The sequence below is a fragment of the Pipra filicauda genome, unplaced genomic scaffold (assembly GCF_003945595.2).
Source record: "Pipra filicauda isolate LSUMZ 115617 unplaced genomic scaffold, ASM394559v2 scaffold127_size2900866_pilon, whole genome shotgun sequence".
NCBI lineage: Eukaryota > Metazoa > Chordata > Aves > Passeriformes > Pipridae > Pipra > Pipra filicauda.
Window position 1 is genome coordinate 2,785,341 of NW_024103740.1, and position 20,036 is coordinate 2,805,376.

Consider the following 20,036-nt stretch of genomic DNA (forward strand, 5'->3'; position numbering starts at 1 on the left):
GGAGAGGGGGCTGGGCCGGGGCGATGAGGTCCCGCCCCGCCGCGCGGTGCGCAGCCCCCGCCACAGGAGGTGGGTCGGTGCCCGTGCAGGGAGTGGTGGTCGGCGGTGCTGGGAGCGGCCGAGAGAGGGGAGCGGCTGCTGAAGAGTGTCCGCTGGCTTCGCGGCGGAGCGGGGCCGGCACGGCCCGCGGTGCGGCAGCGCGAGTCGCCGTAGGGGAAGCCGGGGCTCGTGGTCGCCCCGCGTTGGGAGCGCTGAGGGGAGAGGCTGTGAGGAGGGGCCCGGCGGGGCGCCCAGGTGCGGGCAGCCACCCCGCTGAGCCCGGAGTGGGCAGGGCAGGGCAGGGCAGGGCAGGGCAGAGCGAGGTGCAGGGTCAGTCCGAACAGCGCCGGCTCCATCCCCGCGCCTCGCTCGGGGCGGTCGCCGCCCGCTCTCGCCTCTTTCCCTCACGAGGAGGAGGGAGCCCTGTCCTCTGTCCGGGGACCTGCTGAGCTGAAACGAGCCTGGCTCGCTGAGTTTTGACAGAGGAGCAGCTCCAAACGCCCAGCCGTGCGAGCTCCCCGTGGCCGGCAGGAGCCAGCGCCCGGCGGAGCGGGCATCGGGCGGTGCCACAGCCCTGCTGTGCCAGGGGCTCTCTGAGGGCACCTCCGGCAGCATCGCCCCTCGGTGTTACCCTCGGGACCGGGAAAGCGTTTGTTCTTAGGTCTCCCTTAATGTGGTGCACGTCACGTCAGAAAGATGAGGAAGATAATTGTGTCCAGCCAGTCCGTCAGGACTGTGAGCATTGCACAGCGGTTTGGGACCCAGGACAGAGTAGGATGTCTAGTGCGCCTCAGTCAACATTTGTTATTATCTCTTGGAATACACTTTTCTCTTTTAGACTCGTGCTCTAGTTTCTTTTAGCAGCTGTCATCCAGCGCTGGGAGAAGCGCAGGTAATGTCACACTGCGTCTCTCGAACAGCCCGTCCTTTTGGCTCCTGTGTATTAACGCAGCTGCAACCACCAGAAATTTCTGAAACCGATTTGCCTTCTGTGAGTCACAAAATGTCAACACCTGTGCTTTAACCTGCTCAATATAAAGGCTGACTATTAAGAAGAGGGAGAGGATACTCATGCATGATTTCACGGTAGTGCTATTAAAGAGAACATCTGGGAAAGGAAGTGTGGTACCTCAACTTCTAATTGAACCTATTTCATAAACAGGGGGCAGGGCCAGATGTACCAATTAGTGTGGAGTTGTGTCAGATCCTACATATTACAATTAGTCATGACATTAGAGACCTGTTTGTGCATTGTTAGAAGGTTTTTGTTGAAGAAATTTCAAATTTCTTCCAGTTTTTCTGAAGCTGAGGGGAGCTTTATTTGTGCGTAGGAAGGAACTGAGTCAAACCTGATTTGAGCAATAGCTGTTTGCTGGTAATGTTAGTTAATTCTTGGTGCTCGTGGAATTTGAAGGAAAGGGCAGTCTCCTAATTCTCCATTGGAAGACCTGTGCAGGAGGCTCCAGGTAGAAATAGAGAATAAACGTCTACCTTTCCAAAAGTCCTAATATCTACTATATAAATCACTTCATTGAGTGTATTTGTGGAGACTTGAAAAAAGAAATATGACACATGTCAACACACTGTAGTGATTTTCATGTTAAGATCAAATTTATTTTCAAAAATGGGCATTTCAATTGGGCACCTTTTCAATAACTTTAATCTTCATTTTAGGTTTCTCAGTAAAAGATTGTGAAACCAAACTTGCTATAAAAACGTAACATTCCATTCCCTGAAAGTGGAATTGTCTCTACAGCTGTAGGAATATGAAAAAATAAACTTGAAGATATACATCACAATCATCCTTGAGTATTTAAAAAAAGTCATATTCTTAGAAATAAGCTGGCTTTAATAAAAGAAGCCTAGGTTTAAGTTGTTTGCCAGCTTGATTTTTTTTTTTTCTTAGCTGTGAAGTTATCTACTCTTTGCATCATGTTTCATATCAGAGCATCTTACATATATATATGCAAAACTGCATCCACACTTTATTTGCTCTTCAAAGGTTCATCCTCTGTGTTGGGGGGGTGGGAAAACTGTTCCATCTTTTCCAGTTCTTGCTGGATTTGTGGCTTTTGCCTGGCCCTTGCCTGATGATTGGGAAGTTCCCATCTTTGTGCACAACAGCCTGGCTTGTAAACCACAGGAAGGCTGGAAATGGCCTTGGTTTTCATTTCCTGTTTCTTCCACGGTTATTTTTATGAGGAGTTCAGGGAGCTGCTGATCAAGCAGATATTCAAACTAGGTGTTCTGATGGATATGTGAAAATTGCATTTAGGATAAAATTGTTAGTATGCAGGGGGCAAAGTGTGAATTATTGACAAACAGCAGGTAGTAAGGCTCTGAGTTCATGTGCATAGTAAGGCTGAAATCTGGACTTGAAATCAGTGACAGACAGCCTCCTTCAACAGATGTAAAGATGAATAAAGCCTCAGCTAAACCCACATACTTGGGAGTGTTTTTGTGTTGGGCTTATAGCATCAAATATGGTCAAGGTCTACATCAGGTAGTCATTACTCAGATTTATTAGGTAGAGGTTCCCTGGACCTGGCTCTTTCATGGCACAGTTTATACCAAACATGCTTAAGTTAATGGCTGGATAGATGGAAAAAGTCAGCATCTTAAAAATTTGTTGGCTGAATATCTGATTGATAGATCAGAGAAATCTGTATTCTTGGGCTGAATCTCTTGTTATTTGGACATACTTATAATGCTGTACCTGTTACTTGCTAGGTTTATTTACATGCAGCCTTCTATACAATGAAAATGTTAATTAATAGGTGTTTTGATTGTTTTATGGTTTATTAGGTGAAAGTATTGCTTCCATGGCATGTTAACAATTAACATTTCAAAATAGAAGGGCAAAACTTGGTATTTGCTTTGAAAGAAATATTCCTCTGAATATTCACCCATGTGCATGCTGCATCAGTGGAATACATAAGGATATGAGTCACTTCATTCCTACACAGTCCATAATTTTAAGAATACACAGCTAGCAAGAAAGATCTAAAATGTATGCAATTGCTTTGACCTTTACACCAACGTGAGTGTTTGCAACAGCAGGTTTTACATGGAGTCTGTGCACCAGTTAGGAAGGAACTCTTAAATTTTTGTCCACTTGTTCCATTGATTTTTAAGCACTGACTTGTTATTTTTCATCTGTTCAGTTTTAGGCTCAGTGTCTTACAGCTCAGTAAAATGTGTTTCTCATTTAAAAGAAAAGGAAGGAAGAAGAGGAAATTTCCTCCATTTCCACACCTCTGAAACAATCAAATCCCCCGTGATATTTTAATTTGGAAAATTATTCTACTAACTGTTGTAATTCTCTTTTGTAATTTGAGGAGGAAGAGAGCTGTACTTTTGGAAGATGAAGTTTGTTTGGGGGATTCATCCTAATGCTCTGGCATATTCCATGACTACGTTAGGGGCTGGAATGATGAACAGTATCTTTAATTTCTACTACGTTAAGCTTTTCCTAAACCGATACAAAATTTCAGAAGGAGCCTTTAATCAAGCCCAGGTATTGTACAACGGAATACTTTGATTACCATATTGTGCTGTGCATCTGTGCTATTACAACAAAGTGATTTTTTTTGCTGACAAATTAATTTTGGATGCATTGTAAATAATTAACAGTAAATTAACTTTTAATTTAGTTAATCCATAAGCAACTGAAAGTACACATAAAGCACATCGTTAAGAGGCTGTAGAGTAAAAATCTCCAGACTTTAATTGCTGAAAAGATTTTTAACTTTGATAGCTTGTAGTAATTTTCTAGACTGATCATGCATCTCAGCTCCATAGATAAGTTTGACATTAGTGCTTTCCTATGGACTGTTTAAGTACTTAAACACTGCATTTATTCTGGGAGTCATTATCCACGTGAGTAACTCTTGTCGTAAATGGTCTCCTGAAACTAATGGGCCAGCTCATGTTTTGAATTAACTTGCTGTGAGAGTAATATCTGGGCTTTGCAGGATGAAAGCCCATATATATAAGGTTTTGAAAGAGTGAAGTCTTGGAGACAAGGAGTTTATTTCACATATAGTTGGTTACCACCTGCCTACTTAGTCATCTTATTTTTTCGTGACTTCTATAAACCTCTAAATATCCTTAAGAATTTGATCTAGTCTGTTTTGACCAGAAGAGCTTTCATCTTTATTTATTCTTTGAATAGAGATTTATTTTAAACAAACGTGTATTACTTCTGTGTTTTTGTAACCTCTCTAGAAAAACGACACTAAGGCTCCATTCCCTTGTGTGTTCCTCGTTTGTGGCAGGTCGTGTTTATGATCTGGAACGCCATCAACGATCCCCTCTTCGGCTACATCCAAGACAACTCCAAACTGCGGTGCTGCGCCAGACGCCAGTTCTCCATTCTGTACGGAGCTCCTTTGTACGGGCTGGCCTTCCTGCTCCCTTGGTTTCCCTGGAAGCAGTACGAGGACGGGGACTGGCTCTGTGGTTTCCACCTCGTCGTTGCCTTGTGTGCCTTTGACGGTTTGCTCACCTTCGTGCTCCTGGCGCAGTGTGCGCTCTTTGCCGAGACCTCGACCAGGCACGAGAGCAGGCTCCAGCTCATCAAGTACAACCAAGTAGCAACGCTAATTGGAGCCACAAGCATCCTCTTCTGTGGGCTCATATCGGATAACATGGAAAACTTTGCCTATTTCCAGGCTTTCACTGTTTTGATCGCGGCACTAGCGACAGCTTGTATGTGTTGCACAGGTAAATACAGTACCAGCCAGTATGAGCAGAGAGAAATTCATGTGGAGAGTGCTAACCTGGAAAACAGTGAGGGAGCTTTCTCCTTGGCCTCAGTGGTTTCATTGACCAAACAGATTATGACAGAGAAGAACTTTTTATTTTTTGTCACAATGAACTTCTTCCAAGTCTTCCACCTGGCCTTCTACAGCAATTTCATGATAATCTTTGCAGATAATCTTATTCCTACGGATGTCCTTTCTTCCTCAGTCAGAAGTATCATGTATGGAGCGGGTTTTATTTGTCCTCAGGTAGGCAGTTACACTTTTTTATTTTGAAGTATGAAAACCTGGTGTGTTACTAGTTTACAGTATCCGTTTTACACTTGAAAAAATGCTGTATCTAGCAGAAGGCATTGGCCAAAAGGAAAAACAAATCTGGCTCAGCAGTGCTCTAGAAGAAAAAAGTCCCTCTGTGCAGGCTGCCCAAGTGTAAGGGGTAGTGAGAACAGACAAGCAGGCTGGTAGAATGTTTAGAACAATGTGAGATATGAGGAGGCAAGGAATGAATGTTTTGTATCCTACAGGGTTTATAATACCTAAGTATAAAGGAATGGAAAACATAGTCAAGATAAAATGTTTCTAAAAGCAAAATCTACAGAATTCTGAATTCTTTCTTCTTTGGTTTTGTTTTGTAATAGTGTGTATTACAGATGAAAGACTAATCTCTTCTTCATGAAGTTTCTGAGATGAACTGCACAAAATACCGGAAAAATTATTAGGTATTAAAAGCCTTGTTGAAAATATGTGGTATCTCAGTCATGGAAACCAAACAAAACTCCAAATAGCTGCTTTTGGAGAATCTACATTCCCATTTATTTTGTTGTTTGCTCTCTTGGTCAGCTACATTTATGGGGTAGAGAGAGACATACTTTTAAGAGCCCAGACAGGGCTGAGGGGAGGAGTAATGAACTGGAAAAGAGAAAGAGAACCCGAAAGAATAATGTATGAGGACAAGAAAAGCAGCAAAAATACATCCCACAGAATGTAAACATACTTCTCTGCAGTGAATAAAAAATTCTTCTGTTCATTCCCTCCTAACTCCTTTCTCTGAACCTTTTAAAACTTTCACTGTGTTTACTTGCTGGATGTTGAAAGCCATGATACTCAACATCTGAGTATCCTGAGGTTCATCACAGGTGCTGATGGTTTTCAGAATTTCTCAAAATCAGGCTGTTACATTCATTAAATTGCAATGGGTTTTGGTACATAATATGTAAAAGAAGATAAATGAAAGTGTAACTGGAATTCACAGCTCAGTTTCAGTTACCATTTTGGCTTTTGCATATATAACATACAAACCCTGAACATACCTTCTCTGTTCCATAACTCCTGTAATTTCAGCTTTTATCCTTATCACAGGTTTAATAGTTTGGGGTTTTTTCCTTGTAACTCAATTAGATAATGAACTTTGGAAATAAATCAGAAACTATAGAAAACAGGAAATCTTAAATAATGTTACACTGACTATATAGCAATCACTTTTGTTGATAAAATCAGTGTGACAATGTGAAACAACCAATCTTTGAGAAAATGTGTCTCCCTGCTCCCCAGAGACTCTTTGTCTGGAAGGTCACTGAACCATAGAGAGTTTGCTGTGACCTTATTTTTGTCAGGTTTTGTCCCTTTGAGCTCAAGATATAATAAGGGAATTCTCTGATGGCAGTGTCCTGAACTTCACTTACTAGAAAAACGGCCAACCCTTGTAAAATAAAGCTCCTTTTTATGAACTCTGCTTCAGTGGCCTCTACTAAACTAGAATTCAGCTTCTGCTTTGGTCCCTTTTAATAGTGGGTGCGAAGAATACAACCTGCCTACAAGGAAAATGTTGCTGTAACATAGGCAAACAAATCTAAATTTGCATCATTAAGTTAGTATTTGCCTTTGAAATACACAGTCTTAGAAACATGCAAGGAATAAAGAATTTTCTAAGTCGTAAGTACTTCCTGAGACAGGGTTATTTGGCAATTACAGGGAGCCAGGATCGTGGTGTTTACAATAGCAGGCATTTCGTGATCCCTCACTATTTCTTGTGGAGGCACTTTTCTCCAAAATCCTTGAAAACAGCCAGAGGGAAGAGTATGTTTAAGTTTCTTAGAATGAGATTTTTTTTCTTGTATCAACTTCCCAGATTTGTTTTACCTCCCTGATCATGGGTTCAAGTAGAAATCTTGGGCTGTTTTACAATAGCATTTGCCACGGTCATCTTTGTCTGACCGTAGCATCCTGGTTTAATTTATGTTAAAGCATTTCAACGTGGGAACAAATGTACAAGGAGAATTCTTTCCTGTTCTTCTTCTGAATATTACACAGTCCATCTCTGTAACACAGAAGAAAGGAGAAAATGTGTATCTCTGTTGTAGAGTTTGTGTTTTTGTGACAGTGATGAGGACCACGTACATGAAGATCGTGCCACAGGCTCATATAATAAAAAGAACGTAATTCATCACAAAATGTCCTATTTAAAGTGGAAAGTGAGGAACAATATAGAAGAATTTACATTTTGTTCATATTGTATTCAGCACTTAATACCGTTTTCATGACTTTGCCTGCCACTAGATTCTCAGAATCTACTGTTTGCTAACAGTGGCAAAATTAAAATTCAGCCATACACATTGTCCTCTGGCATCTGCCTTTCTCTGCTTGCTTGTAAAATCTCTAACTTACTTAGATAAAGCTATCTTGGTGAGCTTACTGTTTTGGTTTTTTTTTTAGTTAAAGGGTCATGCTTACTTTCTATAAATGTCAGTGAAAATAGTAATATTAATGGAAAAACAATTCCTGAAAGTATTTCCTATCGACAGTTAAAATTCAAATGGTGAGATGCTTGGTTTACAGTTAACACACTGCAAAGTTAGTTGTTTAAGGGATATCAAAAATAAAGATAATGAGCATTTAACAATAGTTAGCCAATGTGGGAAACAATATTTTCCTCAGGGTATAGCAGTTCTCAGCTGATTTTTGAGTGGAAAGAGACTGTTTGTACCTGGTAGGGGTAGCAAAGAATGAGCCAGTAGACAGCTCTCTGTTCAATTTCTATTTTTTTATTTGGTTTGAATTTCCTAGACAGGGTTGTTGGCTGGGTTTTGTTTTTTTTTAATGGGTGGTAATAATCTGCCTGGTCTGTGTTTTATAGCTCTCCTGATGCTGAGACACTGTACTATACTTGTCATCCTTTATTTGTACTTATTATCTTTTCAGTGCCTCGTTCTTCTCAGTCATGCTTCGTTGAAGAAGTTTGGTTATTACAGAGTCATCTTGTTTTCCTTTTACTATGAAGGAGTAGCTGCTGCTGTCATGTTTTTTCTAGGGCAAGAACACTATTACCTGTTGGCATTTTACCTCACAACAAACATGTAAGTAAATACACTCCCCTCTTCATAGACACAGCTTAAATACTTGTAACACACTGGACACTTGCTTTTAGTACCATGAAGATTCTGCCGTGGCTTTTATGGTTTTCATTCTGTTTGACTTGTCAGAAAAGTTGAAACTCTAGTTACAACTTTTCTCAGCTTTTATTTTATTCTGCTTCAGCTTTTAATTTCTGCTTAAAAAAAAAGTATATTATGATACAGGGAAAACCTTATTTAAAAATAAAGAGCTGTTTGTATCAGAATAATGTTACAGCAGTTTAATTCTTCGTTTTCTATTTCATTGTTGTCTTTCTACACATTCTTTCCCACCCTCCTTTGCTTCATCTTTTCTTTTCCCCCTTGTTTTCATTCTTATTTTCAGTCTCAAGCTACTGTAACACTGAATTGTGTGAACAATAAATTGAATTTCATTACCTGCATATTTTAAATGATGAAGATGTGTTTTGATTTCCCCAGGAAAAAATTCTAAGGTACCTAAAGACTTTGTGTTTCAAGTGCTAATTGTCCAAAGCCTCTTGTTAGTAAAAGCTCATCACACCCAAACTTTAATAAGACATGGAAATTGTAATATTTGAGTTTATATTTTAATTTAGCAATTTGTTAAGAATCAGCTTTGTGTGTGTGTTTAAATGCATATATATGTGTGTGTGTATAGATATATCTATATATACACTGTAAATACATATATAGGAATGCATGTAAAATATTCTTAGTATTCTAATTCTCCCACCTTGAAGTTTGTCTTCCATGTGGTCTTTCCAGCAATGCTCATGTCTTTTTGAGATTTGAAGAGCAAATTTTCAGTTTCCCCTTTTTCTAAGGTGTTTCTTTTCTCTTGGTCATTTTAAATGACATTTACTGATAATGTCATTTACCGTCAAAGTATTCATGACCTTTTTCACCAATGTCCAGGAAAAAAAGCAAAAAAAAAAAAAAACCACCTTTTTGGTTTGCATATTGATTTCTAATTCTCAGCCAAGAACAGATTTAGTAATGCTTTCACAACTCCTGCTTAAACAGATACATCACCATGTTTTAAAGAACATCTCAGCTGTGTGTGTTTGGGGAAATGTCAGCATTGGGGGGTGGGGTGTCAGAATGTCAGTTACAGTTTTATTATGGAAGTGAATATGAGGACTGTGAACATCTTAAATACTTTGTTTTTCTTTAGGGTAATTGTACAAGCCTCCTTTAGTTTGTTCAATTTGCCTTTGGCAGATATTGTTGATGCAGATTTAGTAAAGCACAAGCGCAGGTATGTCCGTCGTTCCTGGTTTGCTTTAAATGTGCTGTGTTTGCCTTGTTACTCTTCCATAGGTTAAACTGTGTCAAAGTAAAGACAGTAAATGATCTGGGATCCTTGATACAGGAGTACTTTTTGTAAGAGCAACTTAACATAAGTAAAGATAAGAACTTGAGTAAAGTTTCCTGCAGTTACTTCAGCAGAGTAATTTAAACAGATTATTATGTAACTTCTAGGTTTTATTATACTGTAATTTAAGCCAAGTCCTTCTGATTCTTGTGGGTTGCCATTATCTCTCTGAAATAAAAGTGATTAAACCTGCTGTGGCATAGCATATTGCAACTCATGGATGTTTCAGACTTTTATCAAAGTGCACAGAATTTCCTGTTGGTTCCATCGATGTTTATGCAGGTGCAGATTCAGCCCTGGTCACTCTGTTGAAGAACTGGCTCCTCAAAAGTGAATCTATTGCTTCCATGAGGAAAAAAAAAGCCTCCTTTTCTGGCCTCATGCATAGAAAACCTGAAGCTATAATTAATTCTCCATGCACTGTTCACTCTAATCTAACTCCAGTAATTACTCAAAGTGCACAAAGTTGAACCTGAGTGCAAGTCATTCCATAATCAGGGCTAAGTTATATATATACAAATATATATATAGACACACACACCCCAGAGGTTTTTTACCTTTCATTTCCAAATAAATTTAAATTTCATTCTGATAGCAGATCTGTTTGCTATAATGTGTGAACTAGACAAAGCTAAAGATCATGATATTTAGCCTTTGCATATTATCAGGATTTTTTAAATCACTATTGTACTTAATACTCTAGTAAGTTTTTGTCATGCATTAATTTGTTTTTTCCCCTAAATATTTTAGATCACCACTTTCCTCTATGGTTTTTGGTACCAATGCTTTATTTACCAAACCTGCCCAATCTTTGGCTCCAATGCTTGTGGTTAAAGTACTAAATCAGTTTGGATATAGGAACCTGAATAATGTTGATCATCCTGATGCAAGGTGAGTTCAAAAGGGATACTTTAAATCTTAGAAATTATCATGAAATACTCCTGTAATCTAAAAAGCAAATTGATCAGCAATTAGTTTGCTATCTACCTAATTTGGAAAAGCAAAGGATACATTTCAGTAGTTCACCATCCCCTGGTTTATGTTTGAGATCACCTAATAGGTCTTATTAAGATGCATGTTGTTGGCTTCTGCTTTTTGTTTATCTCATAAATGTACTTCCTTGAATATATAATCCTAATAGGGTTGCATTTAAGATACATTTTTGTTTGAGAGAAAGCAGTATAATAACTGGAGGGAGGGAATTTGCCTCTAGTAGGAGTGTATAATTTTGGCTTCAGTTCCACTTCAGTTCTAATGCTAATGATTTCACTGCAGTCCCTGGAGACCTTAATGCACACCAGAAAGCTGTGGTTGCTAGTTAACCTGTTGGACATGTGGGGGCTTTTATAAAACCAAATTAACAGGGAATCAATACACTGAAAGGGTCATAGGCTGTATTTATGATCATCAAGAGGAAGTGGAAACGTAAGGAATAACTGAAGGCAGGATTAAAAGGCAACAATCAGTCCTGATTAGGATTTACTTGAGAGAACAGCATGAATATCCTGAGAAACTACACAGCTCTCCCAAATTCTGATTAAACAGCTTTAAAAATACATACAGAGAAATTTATATGGACTTCTGTGGAAACAGCCCGTGAAGGAGAAAGGTCTGGTTATGTGTCACCAAAGGTTGGGAAAATGTTTCACATTTGAGGAATTTTCTAAAAAAATGTAAGAGGACAAGCATTACATAAAAGAACAACAGGTGGTCTTCAGAAATGGATCCAGACAGAAGCAAAGGCAGTTTGAGGCTGTGTGAGAACAGTTAATTTTATTTTAATGCAGTCTGTAGATAGCCAGTGAGATGATGTGAAGAGGACATGAACCTCATTATAATGTCAAATAAGATGAGTGATTTTTGCAGAAGAGCAGTAGTTTGAACTGGATGTGGATATGAGAGGGCTGAATATATTCATCTCGATGATTCAGAGAAATTTTGACTTGAAACATAACAACTGCAGTTCTGATGCCTTTCAATCAGAGAAATGATCCCTTTGTGGATGGATTTTAAATCACAGTAGCTATAAATCTTTTTATCCCCGGTAAGTAGCCCCTGGACTATAGCAACAATAAATTTATTATATAGAGAGTTGAAATACTTTGAATGCTTAATCTCTAAAACCTGTATTTTCACTTGAGTCATGCTGAAATCTGATTTATTTCACTAAGGCCAGGAACAGCATAAAGACACAAAGCTGAGATGAGTTAATCAGAGCACCTGAACTATATTATGTATTTCTCTTGTCCGTCTCTTCAAAAATAATTTCTTAAGTATGAAGCAGTCTGCCTGTGTTTTCTCTACATATATATGTGAACAGGCATGTCCTTTGCTTGCAAATGGAGCTCAGCATGGACACAAATAGACCAGACTACTCCAAGTTGTTTCTAGGGAGTCAGTTTGCCCATGGCAATGTACTCAGACCATTGACTGAGCTAAAATTACTTATATGTATTAAAAACCTATCAGCTGATCTCATCTTTCAGCCATAGGCAGGCAGCTAAAACACACTTGCCCCAGGACAAAGTTGTTTGAGGACAAACAGAAACTGAATTCAAGAGATTGTTTAAAATATGCTCAAGCTGTTTTGGGGAAAAAAAAAAAAGAATTTCACACAGGTGAAGTATATATAATGAAGTATTATGACTCATGCTAATACCATCTCAGCTGTGTCCTTCCTTCTTATCCAAAGCTGGCAATATCTATTAAGTGTTTTGGAAAGCCTTTGCTTTATTAGGTGTAGTGGCAGTGAGTTGTGAACATAACACACATTCTGCATTAAAAAGATGTTTGGGCCCTGAATAAATATGTCTTGAGAGTTTCCAGCAATGTTGTTTCCTGGAAGAAGACAGAGGATGCAGTCCAAACCCATAAGATATTTGCTGCATTCTCAATTATCTATTTTTTCTTGAACTGAAAGTTAAACTGTAGCAACAATAATGGAGCAGCTAATCCTGGAAACCATTTCCAGGCACATTAAGGACAATAAAATCATCAGTAATAGCCAGAATGGCTTCACCAAGGGGAAGGGAGTCATGCTTGACCAACTTGATAAACCCGTGCAGTAAAACGCCCAGCCTGGTAGCCAAGGGAAGGCAGTGGGAATTGTCTGCCTGGGTTTCAGGGAGGCCTTTGGCACTGCCTCCCTCCTAAACAAGCTGTTGAAATATGGGCTGGATGAGCAGGCAGTGGGATGGGTTCAAAGCTGTCAGGCCCAGAGGGTGGTGCTCAGGGCCAGGAAGTCTCCGTGGGGTCAGTAACTGAGCCCTACGGGTCTGTACCGGCCCCAGTCCTGTTTAACATCTTCCTTAATGGCCAGGATGATGGGGCAGGATGTACCCTCGGGAATTTTGGTGATGACACAAAAGTGGGAGATGTGGCTGATACATCAGAGGGTCATGCTGCCATCCAGGGGCATCTGACAGGCTGGAGAAATGGGATGACCTGGGATCTTGGGCTGCTTTGGGTAGAGGATTGCCAGCAGGTCAAAGGAGGTGATCCTTCCCCTCTGCTCACATTATACCACATCCTTAGGAAATGTGGTCACTGCACAGCAGTTAAACAATTTGTAGTGGAAGGTAGTTAAAGAAGTATTTTTTAATATACCTAAAATTTGAACAATAGGTTGCAGAATGGAGCAGTCCTGGTTTGTGGATTTTTCTTTTGTTCCATCATCATAGCAAAACATTACCTGCCCTATATAGCTTGGGGTGGTTTTTTGTCGTTGTTTGGGGTTTCTTTTTTTAGTTTGGCTTGCCTTTTTTTTTTTTTTTTTTTTTTTTGCTGTGGGAAAGATCCCTAGTTTAAAACCTCCCTCTTCTGGAGAGCCACTGCAACTACCACCAGCTTCTCTTGGCAGTGCTTTTCAAATTCATCCTTCAAAATGAAGTTATTTGGCAGCAACTCTTCATTATTTATTGAAGGCACTTTAAACTGTTAATGCTTTCATACTGAATTACTGGACTAGCTGACATTCTGTTCAGAGTGATGTTAGGGCTTTTAGTGAAAGACTGTATATTTTATTCCTGTGTGTGCAAAAAAAAGGTAGATATGGAAATTTCTGAAGTTACTTGTTCAGCTGTAATTATGATGAAATTTGAGTTCTGCTCTTGATTTATCCCAGTCTCTCAATGAAATATTTTCCTGTTCTTTATTTTGTGTACTATAGATATGTTTCATAATTCCTGTAATGACTTTAGGTTTTACAGTACAATAGGTAATACTATTTTCTTAAATCAGTATTGTTCCACTGAAACCAAATCAGGATTGCCACCAGTGTGAGTGATTTTGCAGATGTTCTTTCTTATTTTGTCCTTCCTGAAGTCCATGTATAAAGACAGAATAATTCTAGTACTGAAAACTGCAATCCTCTTCAATGTGCAGGAACAGGCCAAAGGTGGGCCTTGTTTCCTTGTAGGTGGACTGGGAATGCAATTGAAAACAGGCCAGTAAACAACATCCAAGTGGTAAATTATTGTCACTGCCAATAAAGCTTGGCTGTGGACCAGTGGCCTGCTAGTGAACACTCCCAGTCCTAAATGCAATTGCCCAAGTGGTGAAGTGATTCACTTGTGAGCCTGTGGGTTTTGCTTTCTTGTGAAGCATCAGCAGGTACAGGACTTGAGATAAACTGTGCTCGTTTATGAGGGTGTGAATGTACTAAGGAATAAATCTGGGCTGTGGTGGAGGTTACAAGTATTTTCTCTGTTAAATGGAGGGATGAGACACGAGTCAATTCTTTTATGATTCAGAGAAACTCGTAGGTTTTATTTAAAAACCTGCTGGAGGTTTTGTTTGGGTTTTTTTCTCCACACATTTTCAGGTTTTTTGGCTGTCCATAGCTGTTCTGTGAGTCTCCTCTCTCATCCCTGAATGCTAAGGAAAAAAAAAGAGAAAGTAACATAAACTGCCTCATGGAGAGAAAGTTCATTTAGGGGCTGTTTCTCAGCTTGAGTTGACTTTCCTGATATTTAAGTAATTAGAATCCAATAATTAACAGAATGCCAGTAGCTAATGATTCCAGCTACCAGATGAATGCCAAAATGCACACTTTGAGCTGTCAGCAACCATACTGTTCATAAAAGGGACATTTAATTCCTGCTTTTTTTTTTTTAGTCATATTTGTTGATGCTTTTATTTATTATTCATTAGAGAAGATTTAGATGAGGAATTACCACGTATCCATTAGAATAAATGAAAATGAGTGGTAATTTCACATGTATTTTTTTATGGTTTATATTATCTTGTAATCATTTATTTTAAACCCAAATGTAACAGGGCTTGATATTTCAAATAGCCCTTTAGACCACACCTGAATTTTGTGCATTAATCATCACTTCTGTCTAGCACTCAGCAACTAAAACAACACACTATGTGGACAGCAAAGATTTTAACCTAAATAATTTCATATTAAAATGCTTGCTTGAAATGTTTTCTGCTTTTCTTCCAGATTTTTCAGTCTTACTAAAGCTTTTCAGATGCTCTATTCTATAATTTGATGATATTGCTTAAATTGATTTCTATATTACATAATATAGATGAGTGCTAAAGTAATGAACAGGATTTCTTAGGTTGCCTAGAGTGTATTAAAATTAACTCCTTGAGTGCTAATTGTGTGATTTTCTCACACCTATTATGAAAGGAGAAAACAAAATAAGATATATTCCACATAATTGTATGTGGAATTATAAAATACTATTTAAATACATTTGATACCTGAGATATATATTTTTTTTCTTTGATTTAGAATTGACTGTACAGTAACATGTCTATGTGTACAGAATGGGATTGCTTTAAAAATAACGTGTTGTGAATTGACCAGGAAAGTTAATCTTCATACTGAAAGCTGTGTTTCCATGTTTTCCTCAGGACATTTTTAGATCTCCACGATGCCATGTTCAACCTGATCTGCCTGGTTCCACTTTGCATTGCAGTCATGCAGGTCCTGACATGGGCTCCCTTTTCCATCCAGAACAGCCACGTGACAGCTGTACACTAAATACCTCCCCCTTGGGCAGTGCCTCTTCTGCTCAGCTCAGCCATAAAAGAGTTTGTATGATTTTCATGTGAAAAAGCAAAATTGCAAGACAGTTTGAGCTCTTTATAAGTTGCATTCAGCCTTAATGCTGAGCCTACACAGAGTCTTTCCTAGTTTGGTCGTTTTCCTTTAATGGGTGTTATCCTTATTTACTTTATTTAAAGTAATTTCTGGTCTATACTGATCGCTGTAAACTCACTTGAAGAATGGATATGGCTGATCAGGTAAAGGAATCCCAACCCAGCACCTGGAATTCAAGGGAACTGTATTTTCTTAAGCTTACTGGTGGATTAATTTTGCCATCCTGATAAAACAGCAGATCTCTGAAGTTAATCTGGAAGATTCTGGTGGACATCCCTCATGGATGGCAGGGAGATGAAGGAAAAAGTTAGATGGTGTCTGGCTGGCCAATATAACACAAATGTGACAGCTACCACAGGCAGAGGCAAGAGTAATTAACTTGCCTGTGAAAGTCTGTGTAGGGCTAAAGAAGAAAAAGATTAAAATACTGTTCATTTTAATGCTGTTCATCCAGTGTTGCTGGATGTGGAAAAAGCTCCATAAGTCCTCACTGGCTTTCTGAATATCTCTTGGTGGTGGAAGGTAGATGCAGTTTTCTGGCTCTAAATGAGAAAATTATTTAGAAGGTACCATATTGTCAGTACTTCATACAGAATGTCACGTGGCAAGAACAACATCAGTATGTGGGTGTAATAATGTCCAGTTAGTTGGATAAATCTAAGCACAGACAGTTATTGAAATAAACTCTACCTGTTTAGTAATGTTACAGTGGCAAACTCATCTGGTGTGTGACAACTGAAGTTATTTTCTGATTAATTCTTACCAAAATCTTTTTAGTCAAGCTTTTAAGTGGATCCTGTGATTTTTATAAAATAAAGAGTTTTTGACAAAATTTCAGAAATATCGAGTCCTGTCTTTATTTCCCAGGTTGTAATGATAAGACATATTACCATGTTTACAATATTCCTGTTCAATAAATATTATTTTTCCTCGATATATCGAATGTGTAATTGGTAGTTTAAGCATACTATCATAGTTTCATTTTTGTTCATTGTTTTGCCTGGGCAAATGTAATTTTAGAAGCACATTTCTTATGGAGTGCCAGTCACTTGAAAGTACAAGAAGATGCATTGTGGATCCCAATTTTAAAGTGTATCCCAATTTTAAATTGCGTATCCCAAATTTAAAGTGCTGAGCCAGCTTATTTCCAAGGCTCTACATTGGAGAAGAAAGGAGTGTAAGATGAGGCCCTGCATTTTGGTGGACAACTTAATGAAAAAGTTTGAGATTTGAAATACTAGAGTTGAAAAAAATAGTCTTTTTGCCTCAGTTTTTACATTTGCAGAGTAGAAATAACAACATTTCCTTGCCTTTTTTTGAAGTGCAAAGTGCTTTCAAGCGCTGAGTGAAAAAGTGGGATAGCATCGTTAAATATTTAGAAATCCAAATGAACCCTTTGATAGGAATATGAAGATTTATGTTAAAATGTAACAAGCCAGAAGTGTGGTGAAGTTTTAAGTTGCATTATCTGGTTTTTATCTGTCTTGTCAGAGATCCTGTTATTCATTTGCATTGTACATGCTAATGGAATTATGTACACATTCCAGCATCGCTTGTGTAAATATTCCTTGGATATGTAAATACAAATACCAGAGCAGATACAGCCTGTGTGTTTAGATTCTGAATTTTAAAAGATTTCCTGCATTGTGTGTATTAATTTTGTGTCTGAAAGGCAGGATCAAAAGCCAAAGGACAAAAAGCTGAAGACATTTAAGTTAATATAATCTTTGATTCATTATATGAAAGTCTTCTCCCTGACAGTTCCTTTAAAATGGTAATAAGTAACTTAAAATAGTCTTCTCTACTGTTTCTGTAGTTCCTAAATTTGCTATGTTCATCCTATCCTTGTAGAATATATGTTTTGATGGGTGAAAATATTATTGTACCACAAATAGAGTTTCTTAAGTGACTCTGTAACTTATTTCTAATACTAAGTTATTAGAACATAATGTGCAACTGGAAGAGTACTGTGCTATGCAACAGGAAATCTAATAAGAGGGTTTAAGGGTTTAAGAGTCAAAATTGCATCAAGGATTCTTTGAAATTATCAGAATTATTTTTTTCTGGAAAATGTTTGGTAACAATACCATTCAATTTGCTGAAATAAGAAAAGAGTAAGGAGTGACCTGACTGAAGGCACAGTTTGAATAGTCTCTACAAACCACTGCATCTTTAGAATTAAGATGGGAAAAGTAAATAGTCAAAGATGTCTAAGCAAGACAGCCTGAAGATAGGGGACATTAACTGTAGAATAAACCAGTTTAGAAAGCAAATCTGAGAAATACAATACAAATTACTTAATATGTAAAATATTAATAATTTTCCAAATTTATTATGTATTCTGCCATTTGTCTGTCCTATTTCTCTTGCAATAAGGGCAGGAAAAAAGGTGTATTTCATTGCATCGATAGTCAATCCAAAAGAGGACTTAAAAGTGCTTTAAATTGGGGTAGTATCTTACTACAGGAGTAGAAGGTTGGCTCTGTGCTGTGACTGACATGGCTTATTCTCCATTTCTCTGTCACCCACTAAACTTTGCTATCCTCTGCTAAACCTACATCTTTGGTTTTGGCTGTGAATCAAATAAGGGATGATCAAAGGCAAAAGTTCAGTGTCTTGCAACAGCTGGTTTCTCTGCTTTCTCTCCTTATTAGCAAATGATATCTGAGTTTGAACTCCCACTGCTGGACAAATGCCTCAGTTTAATCTTGATAATTTAAGAGTGTCTAAAATAGTCTCATAACTGATAAAGAGGATATAAGTGTGTGTATAATATAAAATATGAAATGCTGTGGTAAGTTCAGAGGATGAGAAATGTGATGCTTGAATCCCATTCTTAGAGTTTATAAATTCTGAGAATGTGGATCTTAATACACTGAATGAATTTTATTTATTGAAAATCAATAGGTAAAAGTGCCTGCTAGATTTAAAAGGCTGTTACCTAATAGACACTCAAAAATGTTAGTCTAATATAGCAGTAATACAATATATAGCCAGTGATAGAGTGAAAATATTGAACAAATGACAACAAAGCATATTTAACTTTAAGTGGGAAAAAATTATGTTTAGTGGAGCTTACAGGCCCACCTCTGTTCTGGTCTTGTACAAAATGACCTTCCCAGTCTCAAATCTGCTGCTCTGATTTTGGAACTGCTCAGTAATTCATGAATATACTATGTTGACATGGCCAGTAGGATGTTTACATTTGAATATGGTTCTACATCTTAATGGGTGCTGTCAGGAAAGACAAGCAGGAAGAGGAAGGAACAGTTAAGATAAGCCACATCTCCACAATTCTTGCCCAGCGAAGCCAGCTCAGGGAAAAAGCTCAGTAGTACATGCAGGCAAAAGAATCCCAGCTGGTTTTGTAAAGGAACACACAATGAGACTGGTGGGAGCTCTTAAAGAGCTTGGACAGACTCTCAACTCCTTAACTCGACTTCCTGGGTTACCCTTGGGGGAGAGGATTTTAGATCCCTATCAGCGTTTACCTTAAAGATGTCTTTGTGGTAATCACTTTCTTACTAATGTTTAAATAATAGAAGGGAAAGTTGTTTTATCAGAGTATTTTATCAGGAAAATTGAAGGTTTACATTTTAGACTCCACTGAGGCTGTGCAGCCAGCCCTGTCACCAACCCTGCTCCAGAAGCCAAGCTCCTTGGGGTCACCACAAAGAAATACCTCCTCTGTTAAAGCCTTTGGGTATGTTTGGGATCATTTGGACTTCAGGTATTCAATCAATTATAGATATTTTCCATCAAGAGAAAGAAAAAAAGCACTAGCCAAATAGTTGGGGAGAAAATAGTAAAACAGTGATTCAATTTTTTTCTGGAAATCCCCTCTCAGCACACTAATTGCTTTGATTGATAAAGCAATACACTTACACAACAAATAGTTTTCTGAGCTTGTCCAGCAAGTGGTTACAACTCCACCAGCCTATATGCAAAAAACAATACCTCAAAATTATTACCAAATATGCATGGTGAGTTCTTTATAGCCTGTCAAGAGAAAAATATGCTGAGTATACAACTACTGTGTCAGAATATTAATGTAACGCTGGGTAGGAACTTTGGGAAATCTCATTAAAACACACTCAGGTTGTAAGCTAAAAAGCAAGTGTATTCCTTATCTGGTATGCAATCAATTATCTGTATTTTCGATGTGATGAAATTAAGGTATGTTTCCCTGTGAGCAACATGTAACTAACCTGAAGCAGTTTTATTTTTTGCTTTATACATTGCAAGAAGATGTCTCTTTAAAAAGCAGCTGGGGAAGTGTCTGGAGCACAAGTCTGGTGAGGAGCGGCTGAGGGAGCTGGGGATGTTTAGCCTGGAGAAAAGGAGGCTCAGGGGGAACCTTGTTGGTCTCT

At 38.4% G+C, this 20,036-nt stretch overlaps 1 protein-coding gene across 2 annotated transcripts; it reads left to right on the plus strand.

The window, feature by feature from the left end:
* Positions 1-116: 116 nt before the first annotated feature.
* LOC113990590 (transmembrane protein 180-like) lies at positions 117-15,546 on the plus strand. 2 transcript variants are annotated; one of them, XM_027726138.2, is made up of 7 exons: positions 117-294; positions 3,378-3,556; positions 4,317-5,051; positions 8,001-8,155; positions 9,348-9,431; positions 10,299-10,439; positions 15,417-15,546. In XM_027726138.2, exons 2-7 carry the CDS (start codon positions 3,404-3,406, stop codon positions 15,544-15,546), a joined length of 1,398 nt encoding a protein of 465 aa, XP_027581939.2. In that variant the 5' UTR covers positions 117-294; positions 3,378-3,403. The 2 variants fall into 2 exon arrangements, with proteins under 2 accessions (XP_027581939.2, XP_027581938.2); XM_027726137.2 differs by having other exon boundaries at positions 231-931.
* Positions 15,547-20,036: the final 4,490 nt, after the last annotated feature.

Bases quoted from the DNA above. Each gene is read 5' to 3' on its own strand.
- LOC113990590 (XM_027726138.2), top strand. From the start codon at position 3,404: ATGAAGTTTGTTTGGGGGATTCATCCTAATGCTCTGGCATATTCCATG. The intron at 8,156-9,347 runs GTAAGTAAATAC...GTTTTTCTTTAG, and splicing joins TTTTACCTCACAACAAACAT to GGTAATTGTACAAGCCTCCT. The intron at 10,440-15,416 runs GTGAGTTCAAAA...TGTTTTCCTCAG, and splicing joins GTTGATCATCCTGATGCAAG to GACATTTTTAGATCTCCACG.